General features: G+C 42.5%; 2 protein-coding genes across 3 annotated transcripts; both read right to left on the reverse strand.

The window, feature by feature from the left end:
• Positions 1–1,038: 1,038 nt before the first annotated feature.
• On the reverse strand, positions 1,039–10,138 carry c15h7orf25 (chromosome 15 C7orf25 homolog). 2 transcript variants are annotated; one of them, XM_040146318.1, is made up of 2 exons: positions 10,036–10,138; positions 1,039–2,498 (listed from the first exon to the last, which is right to left on the reverse strand). In XM_040146318.1, exon 2 carries the CDS (start codon positions 2,483–2,485, stop codon positions 1,241–1,243), a length of 1,245 nt encoding a protein of 414 aa, XP_040002252.1. In that variant the 5' UTR covers positions 2,486–2,498; positions 10,036–10,138; the 3' UTR covers positions 1,039–1,240. The 2 variants fall into 2 exon arrangements, with proteins under 2 accessions (XP_040002252.1, XP_040002250.1); XM_040146316.1 differs by lacking the exon at positions 10,036–10,138 and adding an exon at positions 4,445–4,605.
• Positions 10,113–21,282, reverse strand: dnajc1 (DnaJ (Hsp40) homolog, subfamily C, member 1). Its single transcript, XM_040146315.1, has 12 exons — positions 21,031–21,282; positions 19,989–20,090; positions 19,871–19,917; positions 19,546–19,711; positions 19,356–19,453; positions 19,187–19,280; positions 18,171–18,255; positions 17,581–17,744; positions 17,049–17,168; positions 15,699–15,747; positions 15,190–15,590; positions 10,113–10,224 (listed from the first exon to the last, which is right to left on the reverse strand). Exons 1-12 carry the CDS (start codon positions 21,187–21,189, stop codon positions 10,156–10,158), a joined length of 1,554 nt encoding a protein of 517 aa, XP_040002249.1. The 5' UTR covers positions 21,190–21,282; the 3' UTR covers positions 10,113–10,155.
• Positions 21,283–22,160: the final 878 nt, after the last annotated feature.

A 22,160-nucleotide genomic window follows, 5' to 3' on the forward strand; every position in this document is an offset into this window, starting at 1 on the left:
CACGTCCGCTTCCAGGTTTTCAAATTAAAGGACCATTATCTGACGTTTGACCGGGTAAAGTCTTTGTTTTATTTTGTTTCTCTGAAGTTTTATTATTGTTAAAACGATTATATTTGTTCAGTTATATTGTCCTTAAAAGTTCTCCGTCCTGTTAAAACCACGTGTCTCCTGTGACGATTCAGTTTTCAAATAATAATAACTGCTTTTTAAATCATTAATTTAACCTAAGACGTACAAGAATGTCATCACTTATTCATTTTTTACTAACAATAAAATAAAAACCGCAGATATTTGTAAAATGCATTATTTCTTTTAGTTTTTCTACAAAAATATCACGTACTGTGTTTTGTCTTATGCTTTTGGAAAACATAACTGATAAAAAAAACGCCCATATATATAAACAGATTAATAATAATGTAATCAATTTTTATTCGTTAACCATGAATGCGTATCAGTATCGGTGGATGAAAGACTCCAGTTTTTCACTAAATAAAATTAGAAACAAAATCCTCAATGGAAAATCATTCAACTCTCTTTTGAAAGCTGAAAGCCTTCCTCTCTCAGGTGTGTTTTTGTAAACTGGTATAGATACAGTGTGGTTTCTAGGGATGCAATGTATTTCTGAAAATCATTAAAAGAATGTAAGCTGACTAACTCAAACCACTTTACAAATTCAAACCCTGACACCAAGAGACAAAGAAGGGAAGAAAAGCTCATTTTATTTCGCTTCTTAATGTCTGGCTGAGTTGCTGTTATTGTGTTTCTGTTCACAGCTGTAAACGGACAATACCACTCAGCTCTGTTTTCATACCTTTGTTCATTTTGCAGGAGAGAACACCTGTAACTGGTTTCACCTTGAACTGGTTTGTCGGATGTATTGGTTTCTGTTATCAATTCCTAATCAGGATGGAGACAATTACTACATTTTCCCACTTGGCTGCTCATAATTACGGTTTTTATGATGTGATGTGAATGCAGTGTTGGGGCACACCTTTCTGCTACCTGTTGACCTGACACACGTGACCTCCTGTAACAAATGACAGAGGAGCTGGAAGTGACTGTGATGCTTTATTGATCTGTGAATATAGATTCTGAAATAATGAAGAAAAATAACAAAAGTCAGCTGATCAGGTTCATATTTACAACAGGGCAATTTTGAGTCAAAGCTTTAACATTAAACCTGTTTCAGCCAACAGACTCAAACTCCCATCAGCCCCTCTACTGGAAGTCTTTCTCTGTCTCAGATGGGCATGGCCCTCCACTCCTTGCCCTCGGTCAGAGCTCGTGGTTGGTGGATAAACACGCTGTATCGGACGCCCTGATTCGCAGCCGCCCTGACAAAACGGCTGTTTGCTGTCATGGTAACGGCTCTCAGTGAGTCACCAGTGCCGAAAATCGTAAGCGAGCGCTGGTTGACCTTGGCACTGGGCGTGAGGCGCAGTGTTCGCTCCGATGGCCGGTCGTCGACCAGGTGAAGGCGTGCCAGGAGCTTCTGAGCACGCTCCTTCTCACCCGGTCCGCCCAGTGTGTCCAGGATCAGCTGGAAGTCAGTGACAGCAGCACGGCAGGCGAACAGCTCCTTCCCTGCCATGAAGGCATCGAGCTGCGGCAGCACCTGCAGTTGGCGCTCCTGGGCGGCCTGCTCCGTCAGCACAGGCTCCCTGAAGGTGAAGTGACAACGGCCGTGACTTAGCGACGACACATATGTGATGAGCGTGGTGATGTCCAGGTTCACCCGCCGACACTCTTCCACCTGCACCTGGGCAGGAAACGCCAGGCTGACCACCACCGTGCCGCGGTCCACCCGCGTCAGCTCAGACACCTCCTCATCCTCTTTATGGTTATCATCTGCCTCCCTTTCCTCCCCCTCCTCGTCTTCTTCATCACTGCCTCCCTCTGTCACTACAGCGTTGACAGCGATGATGTCCCCACGTACGGAGACACCCATGTCCCTGAGGCGGTCGGCCATGGGGCAGGAGACCCCATTGTAGAAGGCGAAAATGATGTGGGGGTGTCGGTAATGGACAGGCTGCTGGTGGCTGGCCTGCAGGAAGTCCTCCGCCTGCCTGATGATGCTCTTGTCTCCGTACTGACCCCGCCCCTGCCAGATGTTGTGCAGAGCCTCCGCCTTCCTGCCCACCGCTTTCACCCAGGTATGTCCCCCATTAGCCACCACGTCCACCACCAGTGTCCGGCGGCGGCCGGAGGCTTCCTGGTAAGTGAAGACATGCAGCAGAGCCACCACGTCCTCCAGACTCTCGGCCGACTGCACGATGGCTGTCAGGTGAGTCAAGTTGGTGCTGTGCAGGTGAGACTCTTTGACCTGCAGCTCTCCAGCCTCCACACGTCGCAGGAAGCGTAGCTCAGCTCGCAGTTTACCGCAGAGCTTCTGATGACCCTCCACACCCTGACAAAGCTGCTCTGCCCGCTGCAGCAACACCTGAGCAGAGCTGATCCTCTGCTGCAGCATCAACTGCACAGACATGACTGCATCACAGCTGAAGAGACACAGACAGGTGAGACCAGTTAACACCTGGACACACTGACTCGAATGATTTGTTCATAATAATCATCTCTCTCTTTCTTCAGACATGTTTGATCAAGCACAATGATACAGTAAACAGTATTACGAAAATAAAGAGACAGTGGCAGAAGGCCAACTACAGCTACTAACATTATCATCTCTGACTGCTAACACACGACTGTACAGGACAGACTCATTGCTCGATCAGTGATTACCAACAGTCCTCACTGGGGGACATTCTCATAGCAAACCCACCATAAACACGGTAAACACGCAGTAAAAACTAGGGCTATAGGCACCCAGTCGTGTTACTTTCATGAGGAGAAAAGTGGTACATCAACAGCCTTAATCCATTATTTACTGCGGTGGCTGGAGGGACAGACCACCTTTTGAAAATGGGGGTGTTTTGAAAACAACTCAGTTTTCACACCTTTTGAACAGTTCTGCTAGGTCCAACTTATTTAATGTTTAGTGAATGTTTCCTGAACATTTACTCGGAATCGGCTCCAAACTACTTGACACCCTGTCAAAGAAGTCGTCGGTGTGGCTGCATTTTGTTAAAACAAATGACCAAAAAGTTGACTGTAAACTTTACAAACAGCAGTTTGCACATCACAGCTCAACAACCTACATGGCAGATCATCTAAAAACGGTAGGCTACCTTGTCTGCGTTGGGATGCTCTGTCAATTTTCCTGTTTAACGCTTGAGACTTTGAGTGAATATTCCTCAATAGTTGTTGTGCTGTAATTACCAGTTTATATAGTTCTGTTTTAAGAAATCATATGAATATGGGCAGGTGCTCACTGGTCGGCTCTGAGCCCGTTGTTACCATTTCAGTGTAAAATAATCAGGTTAAAATGATTTAATATGCTGCGAATGCTCATTTAGGCTAATTAGGCTCACTCTGTGCACTGTGGCCGATTTACTTCATCTAGAGATAACATGCAGATTTTTTTTTCCCACTGTGACCAGTCAATTGGTTGAAGAGTAGGTATGATTTCAGTTGACCAAAATTTTCTTTGGCTGACTACAACCCTAGTAAAAACACAGTAAACACAGCTTCTCAGCTGCTGATTTTTATTAAAATTATATGAATGTTACTGAACACACACTCTCCTGAGAGTCAGCCAAGATACAGGTTTATGTTCTGACCTCCATATCTAAACACTACAGTACAAGCAGGAAAGTTTCATGTTGATCTGGGAGTCACTAAAAAATAAACAGGGCTTTTACTGCAGGAACCAGGAGCTTCTGAATTACCTGCTCACTCAGCTAAACTTTCCTGAAAGTGAAATGACTACACACCATGATCACTTTTGATTTGATGAAACCTGACAGTGTACTGCAGCTCAGACAGGCTGGGAGCTCAAAGCTGAAGTCTGTTAGATTCATATGTTCATACTGTTCTCAATGTTAAATCATTTTATGCAGCACAACGATGAAAGTGGCTCAGTTATATACACACAGCTGTCAAACACATAGTCATGATCAAATTTATTAGTTTCTTTATAAAATGTTTAGATTCTGAATAGTTGTCCGGTTCAGCAGTTACTGTTTAACATCAGCAGATATAGTAAAATGGATCATATATTTAATTTCTGTGAAGAAAAAACACAACAATCCTGACTTCATGCGGTCAGTAATCTCAAAATATGTCCGTTTTTTACATGGAGTCTGGTGAGACTGATCTTAATAGAAACCGAGCTGTAACCGGGAGTCAGTTAATGAACCGTGCCGCTCTTCATTATACAATGTTTTAACAAATTTTGGCTGTTCGCTTGTTAGCTCTGATGCCTACTGTTTTCACTGTGAAATATAACGTCATTCAGCGACTCTGAAGTTTATTACGTAAATTTAATAATTATTGAAAAACACATTCAACGTTTCAAACGTTTAGAAGACACGTGACGTATACTCACGGCAGCAGTGACGTGTGAATTTTAATCCGCGGGTTCCTCAACAGATATTCGCTAACTGCTAATGCTAATGCTAACTGACGCCTTCCTCTTCTTCTTCTCCGCTAGCAGGGACAAAGAGGCGTCTTCCTTCTGGTTCTTCTTCTTCCTCTTCGGCTCATTATTGTTTTACGGCGGGTGGCATCAAACTTATTGGTGCATTATCGCCACCTTCTGCTCCGGAGTGTGGATCAGACTCTGGATTTACAATCTAAATCTCTTCCAAATTCAAAAAAAAAAAAAAAAAAAAACCCACACACAAATATTAACTAAACTTTATCTTCCATGCTTTAAAATCTAGTCCAACTATAAAGTCCCTATCCATGTCAGCCACCCTATTCCTGTTCTTCCATCATATCCTATATCCCCTATTCTGTATCCCTTAAAAAAGCTAGCAGTACCCTGACCAGTGCTTGTGTTTATTACTTTTTTTGCATTTTCCGTCCATTTTCCGGGCGCGGTCTGCCCATGTTAACCACGAATGAAAAAGAACTCCCAAAAATGTAAATGTTCCAACCCTTTCAAATTCTTTCCCATTAATCATTATCTTCGTCCCTTCCTCAGTTGTTTTCCTGGTGAGTTTTCGTCATTGAGAAGCTACACCTCCAATCATAACCCCACTCCGCCACCTCACCAATTTCTCCACTTTCCTGATGGCATGTTCCATGTTCCTTCCTCTTTTCCCTATCATCCACAAACAGTGACCTACCTATATCTGCTGCTAACTTAGAGAAAACATGATTGATCAAAAATGATGAAAGGCAGTGGGCTTATCAAACTGCCTTGAGGTGCGCCATTTCCAACCATATACTGAATTGACAAGTGTGATCCAATCCTTACTTGGATTTTTCTTTCAAACATAAAATCTTTTATCCAGTTATAAACTCTCCCACTAACACCCATCTTGTGCAGCTTAATTAACAATCCTTCCTTCCACATCACAATATAGGCTTTTTCTATCAAAAAACTCTGCAGTTACTGACTCTGTTCTCCTCACCGCTGCCCTTTCCCTCTTTATACTGAATCAGATGCTGCATGTTATGGGTTCTTTTAGCGTGTCTGAAGACATTCTTCAACCAGCTTTCTGTCCATCTTATTTTCACTCATGGGTATAGAGCCATCTGATGCCATAATAATTGCAGAGGTTTCCCAATTGTTTATTTCATCTATATCTCCAGAGATGTGAGTCCTTGTTATCATTTCCTCGCTCAACTTCTGGAGCCCACTCTGCTTTTCCAAAGCCCCACTTTGGGATTCAAACACCTAGTCTAACTTCCACTCTTTCTCCTACCAAGCATGAGACTCGGTAGTGATTGCATCCTACTGTTGTAGCTGTCCAGACTTCCGTTACTCCAGCCAGGGAATTAGACACTACTGTTGTATCTAATGCTAATTCAGTACCTGTAGTTAGGTTTAACCTCATTCCTCTACCATCATCCATCAAATCTTAAATTGCCTTCCGATTTAAGTCTTGATGACAACTCCCTAACACTGCACTATAAGTAATGGAATCTGCACACCATACTACTTTATTTCTGTTTTGTCTGTGTATCCTTAGTATTTTATCCAAATCCAGCCTTTTGCATGGATTGTAGTAGTTAATTATAACCACGTCCTCCCCTCTTTCCCACACTTCCACCACTGTGTGTTGTGTTGATATACTGTGTATCACAGTATATCCATGCAACGCAAAGTCTAGAGTTGGTTTTAACCAGGTTTCCTGAATACATACTACACCCAGTTTTACAGCCATTTCTTTAAATGCTTTAAATCCTAGCCATTAGCCAGTAAGCTCCTGGCATTCCAATGTAAGAGAATTGCCACAATTAGTATTAACCAACCCATGGGGCTTCCTGGCTTGACTGATTGGTGAGGTTCTCCCTCACTTTTTTCCCATGTTGATCCAAAAATCCTAAACGATTCACTTTTGCTTTGACAACCAGCTGAATCTGATTATTTTTTGACTTTACTTCAGCCATAGTGTTTTATCAATCCTGCAATGAAAGTTACTAAGGCCATTTTCTCCACGTAGACCCAGTTATTATCAGCCGCAACAGCGTGGCTGGTATTGTTTTCAACTTGTGCGTCTGTGTATGTGTCATCATGGCAGAATGTTGTCCTGGAGACACCCACTGTAGAGTGAACAACCACAGAGGTGGTTTTGAGTACTTTGGCATCTGTCTGTCTGTCTGTCTGTCTGTCTGTCTGTCTGCCTGCCTGCCTGCCTGCCTGCCTGCCTGCCTGCGGACATATGTTTTCACCCCAATAGCGTCACAACTGTGTAAGATACAGTCACAGAACTTTACAGGTGTGTATTTGAGATCAGAGTGAAGGTGAATTTGAAGATGGGCGTGGTCCGACCCATGAGCACTGAGTACTCATGCAATAATGTAGTAATGACAACTGAGTACTCATGGGTCACAACGTCAACATGTGGATGGGTGTCGCGGCTGCTGTGATTCCATCGTATGATAGTCTGTAGTTTGTTCTTTGTTGTAGCTCTCGTAGCCCCATTGCTCCTAGTTCAGTCATGGCATTGTTATTTTGCACAAGTGATCCTTCTTTACACTCTTACTTTGAATTTTATTCTCCCCTCTCATGACCTCACAGCCACCATATGCCACATTATGGGCTCCTCCACAGTTACAGCACTTTGGTAACAGCCCTGTTCTGCACTTTCCATACTCGTGGTCACCCCTACATCTAGTACATTTCCTCTGCTCTTAACAGTATTGGCTGTGTATCCAAACCTTTGACAATTCAACCACCTCAATGTCTTTGGCACATACACTCTCACGGGGGACCTCATAAAACCCAGGAATATCTTTTCTTTTTTACATTCTCTTCTTCATACTCAATCAATAGGGTACACTTTTCTTTTTCACTCCCTCTTTTGTTGTTTTCAGCCTTTGTGCATTCATTATTTTTCCTCCTTTGATATTCCTCCCCCGTGATCACTCCTTTACATCCACCACCGTTTTGTTTTCCCATCCTCCTTGTGTTTTCCACCTTATGTTTTCCTATGTCTTTTAGTTTCTTCTTTTTAAGTTGTTCTTCATTCGCACATTTCACCAAAGTCAACCTCTTTCTTCATGTTTCGTTGAGCCTTTTCATTAAATCTTATCATGACAATACATTTCTCAGGTCTTTCCGCCCTTCTTCCTCACTTTTATATCTCACTGTCATTTCTTATTATTTATTCCTGTTACATTGATTTTCAATCATCCTTCCCTTCATTTTCCCCTTGTACTCTTCATCGCTCCCTTCATCATAATCCATTTCTGCCCAACTGCCTTCCTGTGATCCATTCATGGAGTAATCATGCTCAACCACTACCAAGAAAGTATCTCCAATTCGATTTGAATTTTCCACATTTTGACGATTAACATTTCCCCGTTCACATCCTACTGATGATGCCGCCATCTCCTCCGATTGTCTTCCGGGAGTCAAAGAGGCTTCCGGGAGGATTTTGAGAATAAAAGTGTCACTTCCTGTCATTTAATAGCCTGTTTACATGTTTGTGCAAGTCGGTTCTGTAAAGAATTGATGCCCACAAATTAGCAGAAGACATTACTGAAAGTTTTTTACAACAGTGAAAAAAAGACTCCCACATCTAAAGGATGAAAAACAAAATATATTCAGACAAATTAAATTAAACCAGCTCCTATGACAAACTCATCAGGATGATTTGATGAGTTTAGGAAGTGCAAAAAAGTGTTAAAGGGAGAGAGACACTCAGATCAGCCAGTGTTTTATAAATCCTAAAGTCAGGAGTCACAAAAACAGAGTATGTTTTTCTTGATTATTTGGATTTTTCACAGTTCAATGTTTTATTCTATTTTATACACGTTTAATTTGCATGGAGCAGTTCTTTTATATGGTGCTCTGAAACTGAAAGAAAATGTGGTAAAAGATTATTGAATGAGTCAAAAATAGCATGAATGTAGTAAGTGTACATCAGTAAATAAGGAGTGAAAAAAGAAACAAAGGTTGACACTTTTCCTTAAACTCCGGTTCGTAAAATAAATCAAACCTAAGGAGCATATTTTACTCTTCTGTTTATTATTATTTTGTTTTCATCTTGAAAAAGCACTTTTTATTTTTTTTTAACTCTTTCATTTTTATATTTTTGGGGGTTTTTTATGGCGTAAGGTTGAAACAGAAAATATAAATATTTTCATGTCTGTTTTATTCATTGTTTGTTTTTTAACATGCAGTGAATGAATCTGAAGTTTAAAGGACCATACCAGTGATTCTGCACATTTAAGCCAAATAACTACCATCTGCTTACAAATGAGACATTCAGTGACTTTAAAATTCAGTGCTGTTCCTTAAAAAAAACAAAAAAACAAAACCCATTTATAGCTCAAGGTAATCATGATTTCACTAGTAAAACTAGGAACTCATTACCATGGCAGAGGTAGAACTTTCTTCAGGGTAGTTCCCTGTTGGATTGGTTAGCAGGACATATGTCCCACCTCTGAGTAGTTCTGATTGGACAGACTCTGCCTCTGTCAGCTTAACTGTGAACCTGTTGCAGAACAGTGAAACCAAGAAGTGTAAAAAACAATTTGGTCACTAAAGAAAAAAAGGTGAACATATATAAGTCAGGCTACATTAATGTACGCTCTCCCTTCCCCTCTGTAACCAGAGGTTTATTACAGTGACAGTGAAAGTGAAATAACTAATTTACTCATCAGACAGGAACATCAGGGCCTCCTGGTCCCGGCCGCCTCTTCCCGTTGATTGTTGACTCTAAAAACCAGTCTGACTGACTGCTGAAATCAGGATGGCTTGGTTCATCCGCAGCATCACTGCCTCGCTCCAACTCCTCCAACAGTGTTTTCAAAATGTCCCAATCACGACATCACAAACAATCTGTTGTGGACGCCACAGTTTGTCATGTACAAAGAACGAGATCAGCTCCGGTGTATTCTCTATTGACTTACCTACATCTCAGCTTCTGAATGGAGAAGCTCTGTTGTTAGACCCTCACCGCAGCACGTGAATGCTACACCATAAGGATTCTCAGATCTCTCCGACATTTCACCACTATTAAAAAACCAATTTTATGCGATTTAACCAAAAGCCAGTGTGGACGTGTGTTTCATTTTGATAGCTTACTTAAATTAACTAAACCAATGAGCCTCTAGAAGGAAGAAAAAACTAATTTAAAATTACGACTTGCATTAATTGTGAAATGGCTGTTGCTAATGTAAGAACACAGGATTTATTGGACCGATTGTCCAAAATCACTTGAATGGTCCTTTAAACATCAAGCACGACGACAAACCCAAACAGTAAAAAACAAACTGCTGGGGATAATAAATACTTTTTATTGATCAGTTGAACAGAAGTTGATTGATAGCATGCTGAACGGAGCTAAGGCACATGAAGCTGTGAGGTCAGAGGTCAGGTGGCTTCCGACTGCTTACCTGCTTCCTTTACCACATTGGTTTTAAAAACACACCTGAGCAGGTGAGAGGCCACATCATACACATTTAAAAAAAAAAAAAAAAAAAATTATAATTCAGTCCAATTATGAGGCAGCTCACCTGGCCAGAGAGATAAAACACTGCTGAGGTCCACTTTTTGTTCAGCTGTCTGATGGGTCACCTGATAGGAGGTCAGAGGTCACAGCAGGAGGAGGCCGAGTCAGGGGTCAGGACCTTACATCAACTCTTGATCTGTTTCCTCTTCTGAACAAGCTCTGCCAACATCTTATAACGAATCATACACTCCTCCTGAAAAAAAACAACCCAGATCAATAAGTTATCTATCAGGTAACCATCAGTTAACAAACAGGCAGAACATGGGCTGTGCAGGTCACAAGGCTCAAATCAAAGTCTCCCCCATAGCATAGTTTTAAACAGCAGCAGGCGGCTTTTTTTTTTTAGAGAAACTGCTAGAAAAAGCTACTGTCCACTACCTGCTGAGCAGCAAACAGCAGACACACAGTCAGAGACGAGCTGGTGAACATAGTGGAGCATTTAGCAGCTAAAGAGTCAGATATTTCCCTCAGGAGCTGGTGGAGAACAAAAACAGAGCTAAAATAGCGGGAATACTGGATTTAGGGCCAGTGCAGACTACAAGACTGAAAATCTCTGAGTTGCTGTTCTGCTCAAACTACAAGATATGTTTCTCAGACTTTTGTCATGTTGACTTGAATCTGCACAAAGTAAACAACTGATCTCAGATCAGAGACCTGTACTACGAAGCAGGATTTGTGGTTAGCGAGGTAACTTCAGGTTTAACCCTGGGTTTTCAGGGTTACAATGGTAGTTCACTTCTCACTGGGGTACATCGCCATGGTAACTTATGCTGCGCACCTATCCTGCTCCAAAACAAGTTATGTGCGAGATAACAGATCAACACGTATAAAAGCTCCACCTACTGACCAATCAGATCTCCTGGAAAATTACATCACCATTCGCATAAGACCCCTTGGAGCTTGGTGCACAGATCGTGAGAGGGTCTCTTAGGAGGACTAGATTGGTGTTCAGACACCAGCAAACCCCTTTGTCTTTCCCTGATAATTTTTATATTAGCTACCCTCATTACTGCAGAGGTCCAGCTCCTCAGCAGGACTGAACTCCTGTGTAGGAGCTTGCCCCCTCCTGTCTTCTTCATCTCATTATTTTCCTGTCATTCGAGATTTTGTCTGCTGATCTCATCCTACAACAGAGACTGACTGAAGCTCTGAAGCCTTGTACATGTTTTACCTGTAAGATATGAAAGTCAGTCTACTTACTGCTTTGAATTATGGTTTTATATTAATTTTTTATTTGACACTGCAGGGGCCGCAGCTGAAAGACTGTGGCTAAAACTGTCATAAACGCCATAAGAAGGCATCTAAGCAACATGATAATTTAATGGAATACACACATGTAATTATAGTCAGATCTACTTGTGTCCTAATGATGGGACAGTGATATTATGAGTCTGTTAACTTACACATTCAAACAGTCAATAATTTTTTTCCCAGCTGTTCTTCCTGCATTTGGCAGCTGCACCTGTTGCTTTCAGCCTGGATCATGTGCTTGACTTCTTCATATTTGTGTAATATCATAGTTTGCATATATATATATATAAATATGCCGCTCTGCTGCCAGTAGACTAGTCTATGTCTGTGATTGGTCTTATGCTGTAAACACCACCCCTTTTACGTGAATGCGCTTGGGAAAACCTGGGTCGACTCATTGAGTTGATAATCATTGCGATTTGACCTGTGAGTGTGATCACAGTCGTCAGGCTCAGTGAAGCCAGATAATGTAAAGATATCCTGGGTTTGTTGAACTGGCTTCATAGTTCAGGCATCAGGTGTATTCATTACAAGATTACTCTAGTTGGAGAAACCTGCGACAGAATGATTACGATAAGTGACGAAAACATGTTTGTTTACGCCCGTCCAGTTTGGTTACTCCTGATTTGTTTACGTCTGGTTTGGTTTGTTAACATCTGGTTTGGTTACACCCGTCCAGTCTGTTTACATTCATCTGGCATGATTACATCAGAGGCCTGTACAATAAAGCAAGTCCAGCAAACCCAGGATATCTTTTCATTATCTGGCTTCCCTGAGCCTAACATTGGCCATCCTGGTTAACCTGTCTCAGGAAGCTGGTTATCAACTGGCTTAGTTAACTCTGAGTTTTCCTGTTGGACTAAGAGAGAACTCACGTTAAAGAGGCGGAGTTGTTAATTACAAGTAACATTGTCTGAACCATGAATAAAGTACTTAATCAGATATAAGACATGGTGATAACTGCAGGTAAATTGGTAATAGTGACACCCCAAAATGATATTCAATACGGAGAAATGTAAACACTATGATCCCAAAACAAGAATAGAAAAGAAACACTAGAAATAATTTGCAATGATTAAAGTCAGGCTAAGGATAAACTGTAAATAAATACAGGAAATATTATTAAGTATCTTACAGAATGAGTATTTTTCTTTGTTTGATGAACAAACTATTATGAGGCACCAACCGAGGAGGTGGAGCTGCAGCCGTTTTCAACTCAAGCCTAATAATCAACCCTAAACCTAAACTCAATTATAACTCACTGGAAAGCCTGGTTCTTACTCTTACACATCCATCATGGAAAACTTTAAGCCTATTCGATTTGTTATAGTGTACCGCACTCCTGGCCCGTACTCTGAATTTTTATCTGAATTCTCAGAGTTTTTATCAAGTCTAGTCCTTAGTACAGATAACTTAGTTATAGTAGGTGATTTTAATATTTATGTGGATGCTGATAATGAGCCTTAAATCTGCGTTTATCTCATTGTTAGACTCAATTGGCTTCGCTCAGGGTGTAAATAAACCCACTCACTGTTTTAACCATACCCTGGACCTCGTTCTAACTTATGGCATCAAAATTGAACATTTAATAGTCTTTCCAAAGATTCCTCTTTTATTGGACCATTATTTAACTTTTGAATTCCTATTACTGGGCTACACACTGTTAGGCAGAAATGTCTTTTCTAGATGTCTGACAGTGCTGTAGCTAAATTTAAGGAACTGATTCCATCAGCACTTAATTCACTGCCGTGTTACAATTTAACAGAGGACTCTTATGCTTAGTCGCTCCCAAATTGACCATCTTGTTGATAGTGTTGCAGGCTAAATGAGAATGACACTCGACTCTATTGCCCTTCTAAAAAAGAAGATAATAAAACAAAGGAGGTTAGCTCCATGGTTTAACTCACAAACCCGTGTATTAAAGAAAACTATGCAAAAACTTGAAAGGACATGGCGTTCTACCAAACTGGAAGAATCCCACTTAGCCTGGCATGATAGTCTTAAAAGATATAGGAAGGACCTCTGTAATGCCAGAGCAGCCTATTACTCATCTCTAGTAGAGGAAAACAAAAACAACCCTAGGTTTCTTTTCAGCACTGTAGCCAGGCTGTCAGAGTCATAGCTCCATTGATCCATGTATTCCTATAGCGCTCAGTAGTGAGATATATAATAATGTAATATAATAATTTGATTATTAGACTCATTATTGTTACACATCTTTGTTATACGTCTACTGTGCTACGCCCCCCCCACCATTTCTCCCTCTCTCTCTCTCTCTCTCTCTCAACCCAGCTGGTCGGGGCAGACGGCCGCCCAACATGAGCCGGGTTCTGTTCAAGGTTTCTACCTGTTAAAAGGAAGTTTTTTCTTGCCGCTGTCACCAAGTGCTTTCTCATGGGGGAATGGTGGGTCTCTGTAAATATTATCACCAAGAGTCCGGTCTAGACCTGCCCTACGTGAATAGTGCCCCGAGATAACCTCTGTTATGATTAGGCGCTATAAAATAAAATTGAATTGAATTGAACTGAATTGATGCAGATAAAAAAAACAAAAACAATATCTGACTGTTTCTGCTGCCAAAGCAGAGGGGAGAGGAGAGAAGAAAATTAGTTCATGTCTGATGAGGTCAATCTGCCTGGCGTGTTCATTTGTAATCATGGGAAATATTTAACAGTGTATGGATAATTTTCCTAATAAAATACATGAGAAGGTTTAATTCTTATTTCCATTTATCATCACAGAGTCTCATGTTATTCTGAGCTGCAGTGATAGAATCAGAGTAAAATCATCGACACTGTCAGGAATCAAAGAATCTTTTGCAATTAAAATGAAGCTACATTTGTCATAATGTAGTTAAACTCTACCTCCGTTTGTTAGAAGCTCTGTTTTAAAACCAGAGTGGACACACATAAAAATATCTATTGTTCTTTAATATTTGTCACTTTATTGTAAACTCTTTTGTCCCTGTCGGGTCCCTGTAGGAATGATGACTCTGGTTTTCCAGTGATCTGATTGGTCAATAGTTGGGCTGTTGACAGGTTCTGATTTGATCCTCTCAAGTTAAACTGATCTGGAGCAGGATAGATGTGCAGCATAAGTTACCATGGCGATGTACCCCAGTGAGAAGTGAACTACCATTGTAACCCTGAAAACCCAGGGTTAAACCTGAAGTTACCTCGCTAACCACAAATTTTGCTTCATAGCACAGGTCTCTGTACTCATCTCTCTTCTTTCTCCCCCATTTCTCTCCTTTCAACCCAACCGGTCGAGGCAGACAGCCACCACCCTGAGTCTGGTTCTGTCAGAGGTTTCTTCCTGTTAAAGGGAGTTTTTCCCCTCCACTGTGACCAAGTGCTTGCTCATGGTCGAACCGTCGGGTTTCTCTCTGTAATAGTGTATGGTCTTGACCTTACTCTGTAAAGTGCCTTGAGATAATGTATGTTACGATTTGGTGCTATATATTAAAAAAAAAACAAAACTGAATTTAAATGAATTGAAAATTTGTCTTGAAGAAGTAAATTGTGGCAAAAATCTGCATCTGTATTCTGCATTTGCTCTTGTATTCATCGCCTGGACACGACTCCAAATTAATGATCATGTTGCTCCATGATTGCTGGTTTATTTGCAAGTTCTTACTAGCCAGCAGGTGAGCTGCACAAATGAACACAGGGTACAAGAGCCAAATTTTTTCGCTAGAATGTAAATACAGCTTCACTTCATCCTTTAGATCTTAAGTGTTTTGTGGTCATCGGTCTGCTTTATGTTCAGTCTGCTGTCCTGGGCTGGACTTTTATAGGTTTTCTAAACCCGGTAAATTAGTCAGTTGATCAACCAGTTTACAGTCAGCCCCCTACGGGTAGACTGACAGGTAAACAGGTAGACTTTCTACCTGTCTGTCAGTCCTCACCTTGGTCTTCCCAGGGACCACCTTGGCAATGCGGTCCCAGCGTTCTGCAGTTCCTCGGGGGAACTGTTGCAGAGCAAGTTCCAGCAGTTTCTGTTGGTTCTGAGTCCAGGCAGTCGGGTCCGCCTTCTCCCTGCTCTCCTGAGGCTCCGACTCTTCCTCCTCTTCCACTGCCGTTGGGTCGAAATCTCTCTGTCGACGACCTCTGACCTTCACCTCCCCCCCGTCTGCTGCCGCCGCCAAAGACTTCCTGTTCCTCCGGCGAACTGCTGGAGCTGCTTCCTCCGCTTCTTCCTGCTCCTCCTCACAGGCCCCGCACATCCTCTGAGTAAACACACTGTCAGCAACAGGAAGCGACCTCACAGGAAGAAGAGGACCCTTCAGCTCGGACAGCTTCACCAGACCTGAAACACAGAGAACACCAAGGTTAACTACAGCTGACAGTGGAACCAGCAGGACCTGATACTGACAGTAGAATCAGTTATAGTAGAAGCAGCAGAAGTAGAGTTTACCTGAGGTGTGGCTCACATTGTCTTTCACCTGTTTGACTTTAGTCGTCACCTGTTGAAGAAAACAGATTTTGTTTGTTTCAGATGTTTAGAGGAACAGTCCCCCATTAAATATTTGTTCCCAGTCAGAGGCAGGTGTTTCAGACGGATATCAGTTTCATCTCTGAGTCCAGTACACAGAGAGGTCCAGGATGTGTTAGCCAAGTTTGGCAAGAAGACTGGAAGCAGCTGAGAACAGCCAGGTCCTAGTCTAGGTATTTTGTTTATTGACTCCTTCAAGAACCACCATCTTATCATGGTGCAGGGGATTGTGTACCACCATGACCTGGGAGGGTCATGGGAGGGTGACGCGGCAAACTGGATCTGGGTGAGAGCCAGAGAGAGTCCAGAATCCCTATGAAACAGAGATTTCGAGAAAATGTCAACTCTACCGGATTAGAAAGACAGCGGACCTCTCCTGGAGACAGGTGTGGGAGGGGAACTCTGTAGGGTGCACAAGGTGGGTGGGCCTACACCCATGTGAAAGGGAACATGGCTGAAAGGCACCAGGAATTCAGGGAAGCCATAGAGGAAGACTTTCAGTCCAGACTGTTTTCAGCCAACAACTGTTGACATGGACTGATGATACTGTCAAATTGTGGCAGAAACACTTTGGGAAATCTATCCCAATCTATCTTGGTTGACTCTTCAGTGTCTCATGGATGCCAGGGCACTACCTGCTGTAGTCTCTCAGTCGATTGGTTGGTTGATATGCTCTCTTCCAACCAAATTGTCACCGGTCGGTCAATTGTCGGTGTTACGTTCATTAGGAGAAAACCGCTACATTAATAGCCTTCTAGCATTAATCCATTATTTTTGGCTGTGGGAGGGACAGACAACCATTGAAAATCGAGGGGTGTTTTGAAAACACACAATGCTGAGTTTCCCTTGGAAAGCTTCTGTCAGGCTGCTGAAAGGAGATGGCTGATTATTGAACCTCAGATTCAGGAGGACTGATGTGGATTCCGTCCTAGTCCTGGATCAGTGGACCAGCTATTAACTCCGGCATGGATCCCTGTAGGGGGTCATGGGAGTTTGTCTATGAATCCTTCAGTCCTTGTAGAACTGAACTCTTGTCTTGTCCTGTGTAACTCAAACATCTAACATATACAATCCAAAAACTGAAAACAGATAACCAGTCGTTCTTTGACAAATATTATCAATAGTTCTAACCAGAATGTCCTTGACATGATCAATGACTCTGTAGGGGACACAGTCAACCTGATATCCATCTTCTGTTTTGTCTCAAACACAACACTGAGAACCAGTATGATTCAAACCTAACTGGATTTAAACCAGTTTAATCGGGCTTACATCAGTCACTGATCGTCCCAGTTCATGAGCGATCTTCTCCCATCGACCTGGAGTTCCTCCTGGAAATTTAACCATCAACCTGCTGAGGAGGCTGAGCTCGTCCTCCGTCCAGTCTGCAGCCTGAGGTAACAGAGAAAGAGAAATCATTCAGGTGTCTACACACCTGTAGTCCACTACAGTCCAGTCTGTAGTCTGACGACGTTTTAATACATTTACATTTACTAATTTTTCCAACATTTTTATCCAAAGCGACTTAGAAGTGAGGGTCAACACTAAAGCTTCTGTACAGTAGGAGACCTTGAAGTAAGTGCTAAGTACTAAATCTGTGCAATAAGACAAAGTGCACGGAGATCAGGTAAAGAAGTGCACCAAAAGTGCACCGTAAGTGCTAGTTCGGCATGTTGGCGTCTTAGAGGTGCTCTCAGAAGAGACAAGTCTTCAAGAGTTACTTGAAGAGAGAGGGACGCCCCTGCTCTGATAACATTTGGTAGCTCATTCCACCACCATTAATTACTGATCAATAACATCACACCTTCTTCCTGGCAGCTCTGTGGTCCTGCAGCCAGGCATCCATCTGATCTTCGATCTCCTCGATGGACGAGGTCTGGTCATAGCTCTGGTAGTTCAGGTTCTCTGAAGATGGCTCATAAGCTGGAAACTCTACCTTTGGCTTCTTGATCTTTGGCCTCTTCTCTCCTGAGAGGATGAAGAGATGAAAAAACACAGCACAGAGGAAATTAAAACTGGACCTGTGACTGAGGTCAGAGTCTCGGCTGTTCTGAAGCCGATCAGTTGGTGCATTCAGGTGCAGGTGTTACATTCCAACACTTGACAGTCAGCTGCTGCAAAGAGTTGAAAAGATTATCTGTTTTCTGTTCAGTGGCTCAGCCTTAAATCTCAGATTTTCCCTGAATGCACCAACTGAGCTTTCATCGATACTTGCCATCTTAACAAAAAAACGAATTAGTTTTTTAACTTCGACTGCCACTGATTATCAATCAGCATTAATTATCTATCAGCAGTGATTATCTGTAAGCACGTTTGTTAGCACATATTTTGGGAGTTGATTTCAAGAAACAGAAACTACAGCAGCCTGGAAGGAAAAATTGTAAAGGTGTTTACTGGTCACAGCTTCCTGTTCAGCTTCAGCTTCTTCTCTTTGCTGCTGCTTCATCTGCTGGTAGTCCTCATAGTACTGCTTGACCTCCTGAAACACACAGAGACCACGACTGAGACCAGGACCGATCTGAGACTAGGACTGAGACAGGGACCAGGATTTGGACCAGGACTGAGCCCAGGACCAGGATTTAGACCAGGACTGAGAGCAGCACTGAGATCAGGATCAGAATCAGAGAACAGGTCTGAGCTGAAACCACTTCACCTCTTAAATCAGAGAGAGACCAGTACTGAGCAGAGTCCAGGTGTGATCATAATGGTTTCCCCTCCTACCTGGAGATGGACAGTCAGAAGCAGGTTTTTGACAGACAGTTTCGAACGTGAGGGGAAAAAAGTTAATCAAACTGTAATGACCTGCTCAAATTCCAAATTTAGTCTATAAGCACAACAGGCCGCTTGAAGTAGTTCGCCTTGTGATCCAGCAGAGGGCGCTCTAAAACTTCACTATCAACTTGACCTACGGCATCCCTTGACCTATCATGCTATGATAGGTCCTATCATGCTAGTAATGTTCTGGTTTTTGGCACAAAAATGGAGGACAGTAGCGAGCAAAGCCGTCCTGACCGGACAATCACGACATCAAAGCATCAGAGGAGCATTGAGTGGAAGTATTTTGGGTTCTACACTGTAGACGGCAAAGTAACTTAAAAAGATAAGGGTGTTTGTTGACTTTGTACAAAGCAGCTATCTTACACTAAAACGACAACAAATCTGTGGACTCACCTGCTAGCTTGCTACCCAAGTGAGGCAACGGAGACACCACAGACGAGCGGAGCAACATCAGTTGTACAACCTTGTCTGACTGCCTGCAATTCGGCACACTCAGCTTCAGCAGGCCTCTTGCCAGGAGCTCGTAAATTGCCATCACCAATAAGATAGCAAGATTTATATGAAAGTGCGTTTGATTTTTGGAAAAAGTGCTAGCCCTAATGGACAGGTACACAGATGGGCAGGTAGCGTACCTGGACGGTCTGTGGCAGGTTTTTGACGGACAGGTAAAGCCAGATGCTCAGCTTAAGAGGGAGGATGTCCTGCCAGTGAGGTCGGTCCTGAACCCTGAAAAACATAAACAATGAAAACACAAACAAACCAAAAACAGGAAGTCCACTGAAGATGATGTCATAGTTGTACCTGTCGGTCCGGTCCTGGCCAATACACCTGAGCTCCTCTGCAGGTCTGGAGCTAAGCTTCTTCTTCTTCTCTTTCTTTTTCTTACTCAGCAGCTCGTCCTGGAAACAAGGAGGATTAATCATTAGGTCACATGACACGGTCTGTTCTGACTGGCTGTCTGTGCCAGCTCTGCTCTAATTTGCTGTCTCACCAGCTGTTTCTCCAGGTAGATGGACCAGATGACAGCGTAGTGTCCCACAGTGAGGATGAGGAAGAGGAGGAAGCCCAGCTCAGAGTTACTCATCTTCCTCACTCGTCTATAGTAGAAAACTGGTTGCCGCCAATCAGGAAGCCCATTCACCAGGATGTCATCGTACCTGCACATATACAGGTACGTGTAAGACACACAAGACTTTTTATTTATAGATTACTAATTAAAACCAGGTCTTGGACCAGTTGTAGAGGTTTGACTCTGGTCTTTGCCGTGATTGGCTGAGGTCTGGCAGTGAGCTGTGATGTGGACAGGTGAGACTCACTTGCGTCGTCTCTCCTCGTCCTTCAAGACTTCATAAATGGCGACGAGCTGAAAAGAAAACAACAGTTTGAATCTGATTGGACAGCAGCTGTGTGTTCCTCTTCATTTCGTGTCCTCACCTGTCTGAATTGAGTTTCAGCGTCTTCGTCTTTGTTCTTGTCAGGATGCAGCGTGAGAGACAGACGTCGGTATGCCTTCTTTATTTCTACTGCTGAGGCGTCCTGAGAGACAAAGACAGGTGAGGGAGGTCAAACAGGTGTGTTGACCAATTACCAATTCACACTGTGGAGATTTAGAATGAATGCAATTTACTCAAGATGTTTGCAATTAATCGATTGGCAGAAAATTTGTCTCTAGCTGTTTTTAATCATCAGTTAATCTTTTCTGTCGTTTGTCAAAGTAAAAGACCAAACCAGTTCTCTGGTTCCAAGGATCAGATATTTTTTGTCGCCTCTGACAGAAAACTGAAGTTCCTGCTGTATGAGGATGCTGCAGGCTGTTATAACGAGAATGTTTCGATCACTTACATTAAAATCACTTTACCTCGAGAATGAACAGGAGGAACTATTTCATCAAACAACACCTGGTTCACTGTGCACCTGAGTGAGATCCTGAGTAGGATCTACCCACAGATTTTCAATGATGTTCAGGTCAGGGGGCTGTGGGGGCCATTCAAAAAGGTTCAGCTTGTGTTTCTTGATGTGGTTCATGGTGGACTTGGATGTCTACGTTCACTTTGCTGACTGACTGAAGGACGTCTGCCTCCAAAACCTACTGATATTTAGTGGAAACCGTTCCTCCAACTGTCTCCGCAGTGCTTCCTGTGCCATTGGCTATGGCACATCCCCAAAGTAGAATATTTCTCGACAGCTGAGATTATACTGTACGTCAGAGTGCAACAGCTGGAAGACAACAGCTCTGAGCATCAGCTAGTTGTTAGCATCAGCTAACTGCTTACAACCGGAACTGAACCAGTTTCACTTTCCAGTCAGACTGAACTGGAATCCCTGGTCTGGTTCAGATTTCTACATTGGCTACCGATGCTAATTAGCTTAGCCCCCTGTGTGTGCGCGTGGCACTCAGGTGTTAGCATTAGCGCACAGAAAGTTGCTTCTATACAGTTACCATAGAGACAGTTAGCAGTTAGCCATTAGCACGGACCTGGTCCACGGAAAGGAACTGGTAGAAGGTCTGCGGGATCTCCTCCACCAGGTCCAGCAGCTCCAGATCCGCCTCCCAGGCGGCCAGTGGGGGGACCGCAGAGACCAGCAGGGTCAGGCAGACAAGCATGGACGCGCGCGGACCCGCACAGACCCCCATCGCCGAGACACCGTTAACGTTACAGTGAGAAAAAATGGTTTGCCGTCCGTGAGCCAGCTCAGAGAAACATCCTCAGTCACATCCGGGTTACACATGACTGTCAACATAAAAGTCCTCTCTGTGACTGTGTCAGCCGCGGAATCCCCAGGAGGTGCGTGAAACTACAAAGAGACGAGACTGAAGAGAAGAAGAAAGAAAAGACTAAAACAAAAACAAGAGAAGAAAAAGCAAATGAAAGACAAAAATCGTCCGAACTCCAGTGACAGATATCTACAGCTGAAGTGTGGTCAGTTACACCTCAGCAATACCTCTATAATAAGATAAGAATTATACTGTTGTAATAGCTTGCCTTTGAATATGCAAAAACAGAAGAAAGATGTGTACATTTGTTGAATTAATTATATCTTTAACGGAACCCTGACCAGCTGGAGCTGAAGAAATCCTGAATTTGAATTTTAACTGGTCAGAAATTCAGATCTCAGTCAGTTAATAAACAGTAAAAAAAAATTCGATTCTCCCAATATATCAGTGGTTAATTGTTGACAGTCAGAATCTACAGTCATTATATCAGGATAAACATGTCAGTGTCCTGAAACATAAAACTAACAAAACATCACAAACACAAAGAGCACAATAATGTGGAAAAAATCACTTCAATACTAAAACCAAAAGAGACCAAAGTGTTCCAACCTGAGGACAGAAACTGTCAGAAGAAACTTGATGTAAAAGATATCAGTTATCAGTCAAAGCTTGAAACATTTGCTGTCTGTGTGAAGATCTTAAATAAATAAAGACAGAGAACGAATTCTGATCCGTTTTCTAGAATGACAGAAACTGGTGTATGTGTATGTTTTAATACAGAGCTGCGGCTAGACAGGTTTTAAACAAAAACAGGATTAAAAAAAATCAAAATCAACATAATTATAAATAAAAGATTTCAATAAACATGAATGAACTGCAGATTTCTGAGA

This window comes from Xiphias gladius, chromosome 15 (assembly GCF_016859285.1).
Source record: "Xiphias gladius isolate SHS-SW01 ecotype Sanya breed wild chromosome 15, ASM1685928v1, whole genome shotgun sequence".
Taxonomy (NCBI): domain Eukaryota; kingdom Metazoa; phylum Chordata; class Actinopteri; order Istiophoriformes; family Xiphiidae; genus Xiphias; species Xiphias gladius.

Bases quoted from the DNA above. Each gene is read 5' to 3' on its own strand.
- c15h7orf25 (XM_040146318.1), bottom strand. From the start codon at position 2,485: ATGTCTGTGCAGTTGATGCTGCAGCAGAGGATCAGCTCTGCTCAGGTG.
- dnajc1 (XM_040146315.1), bottom strand. From the start codon at position 21,189: ATGGGGGTCTGTGCGGGTCCGCGCGCGTCCATGCTTGTCTGCCTGACC. The intron at 17,745-18,170 runs GTAAACACCTTT...TCATCCTCTCAG, and splicing joins TGAACAGGAAGCTGTGACCA to GAGAGAAGAGGCCAAAGATC. The intron at 10,225-15,189 runs GTGAGGACTGAC...GTTTTTTTTCAG, and splicing joins TGGTCCCTGGGAAGACCAAG to GAGGAGTGTATGATTCGTTA.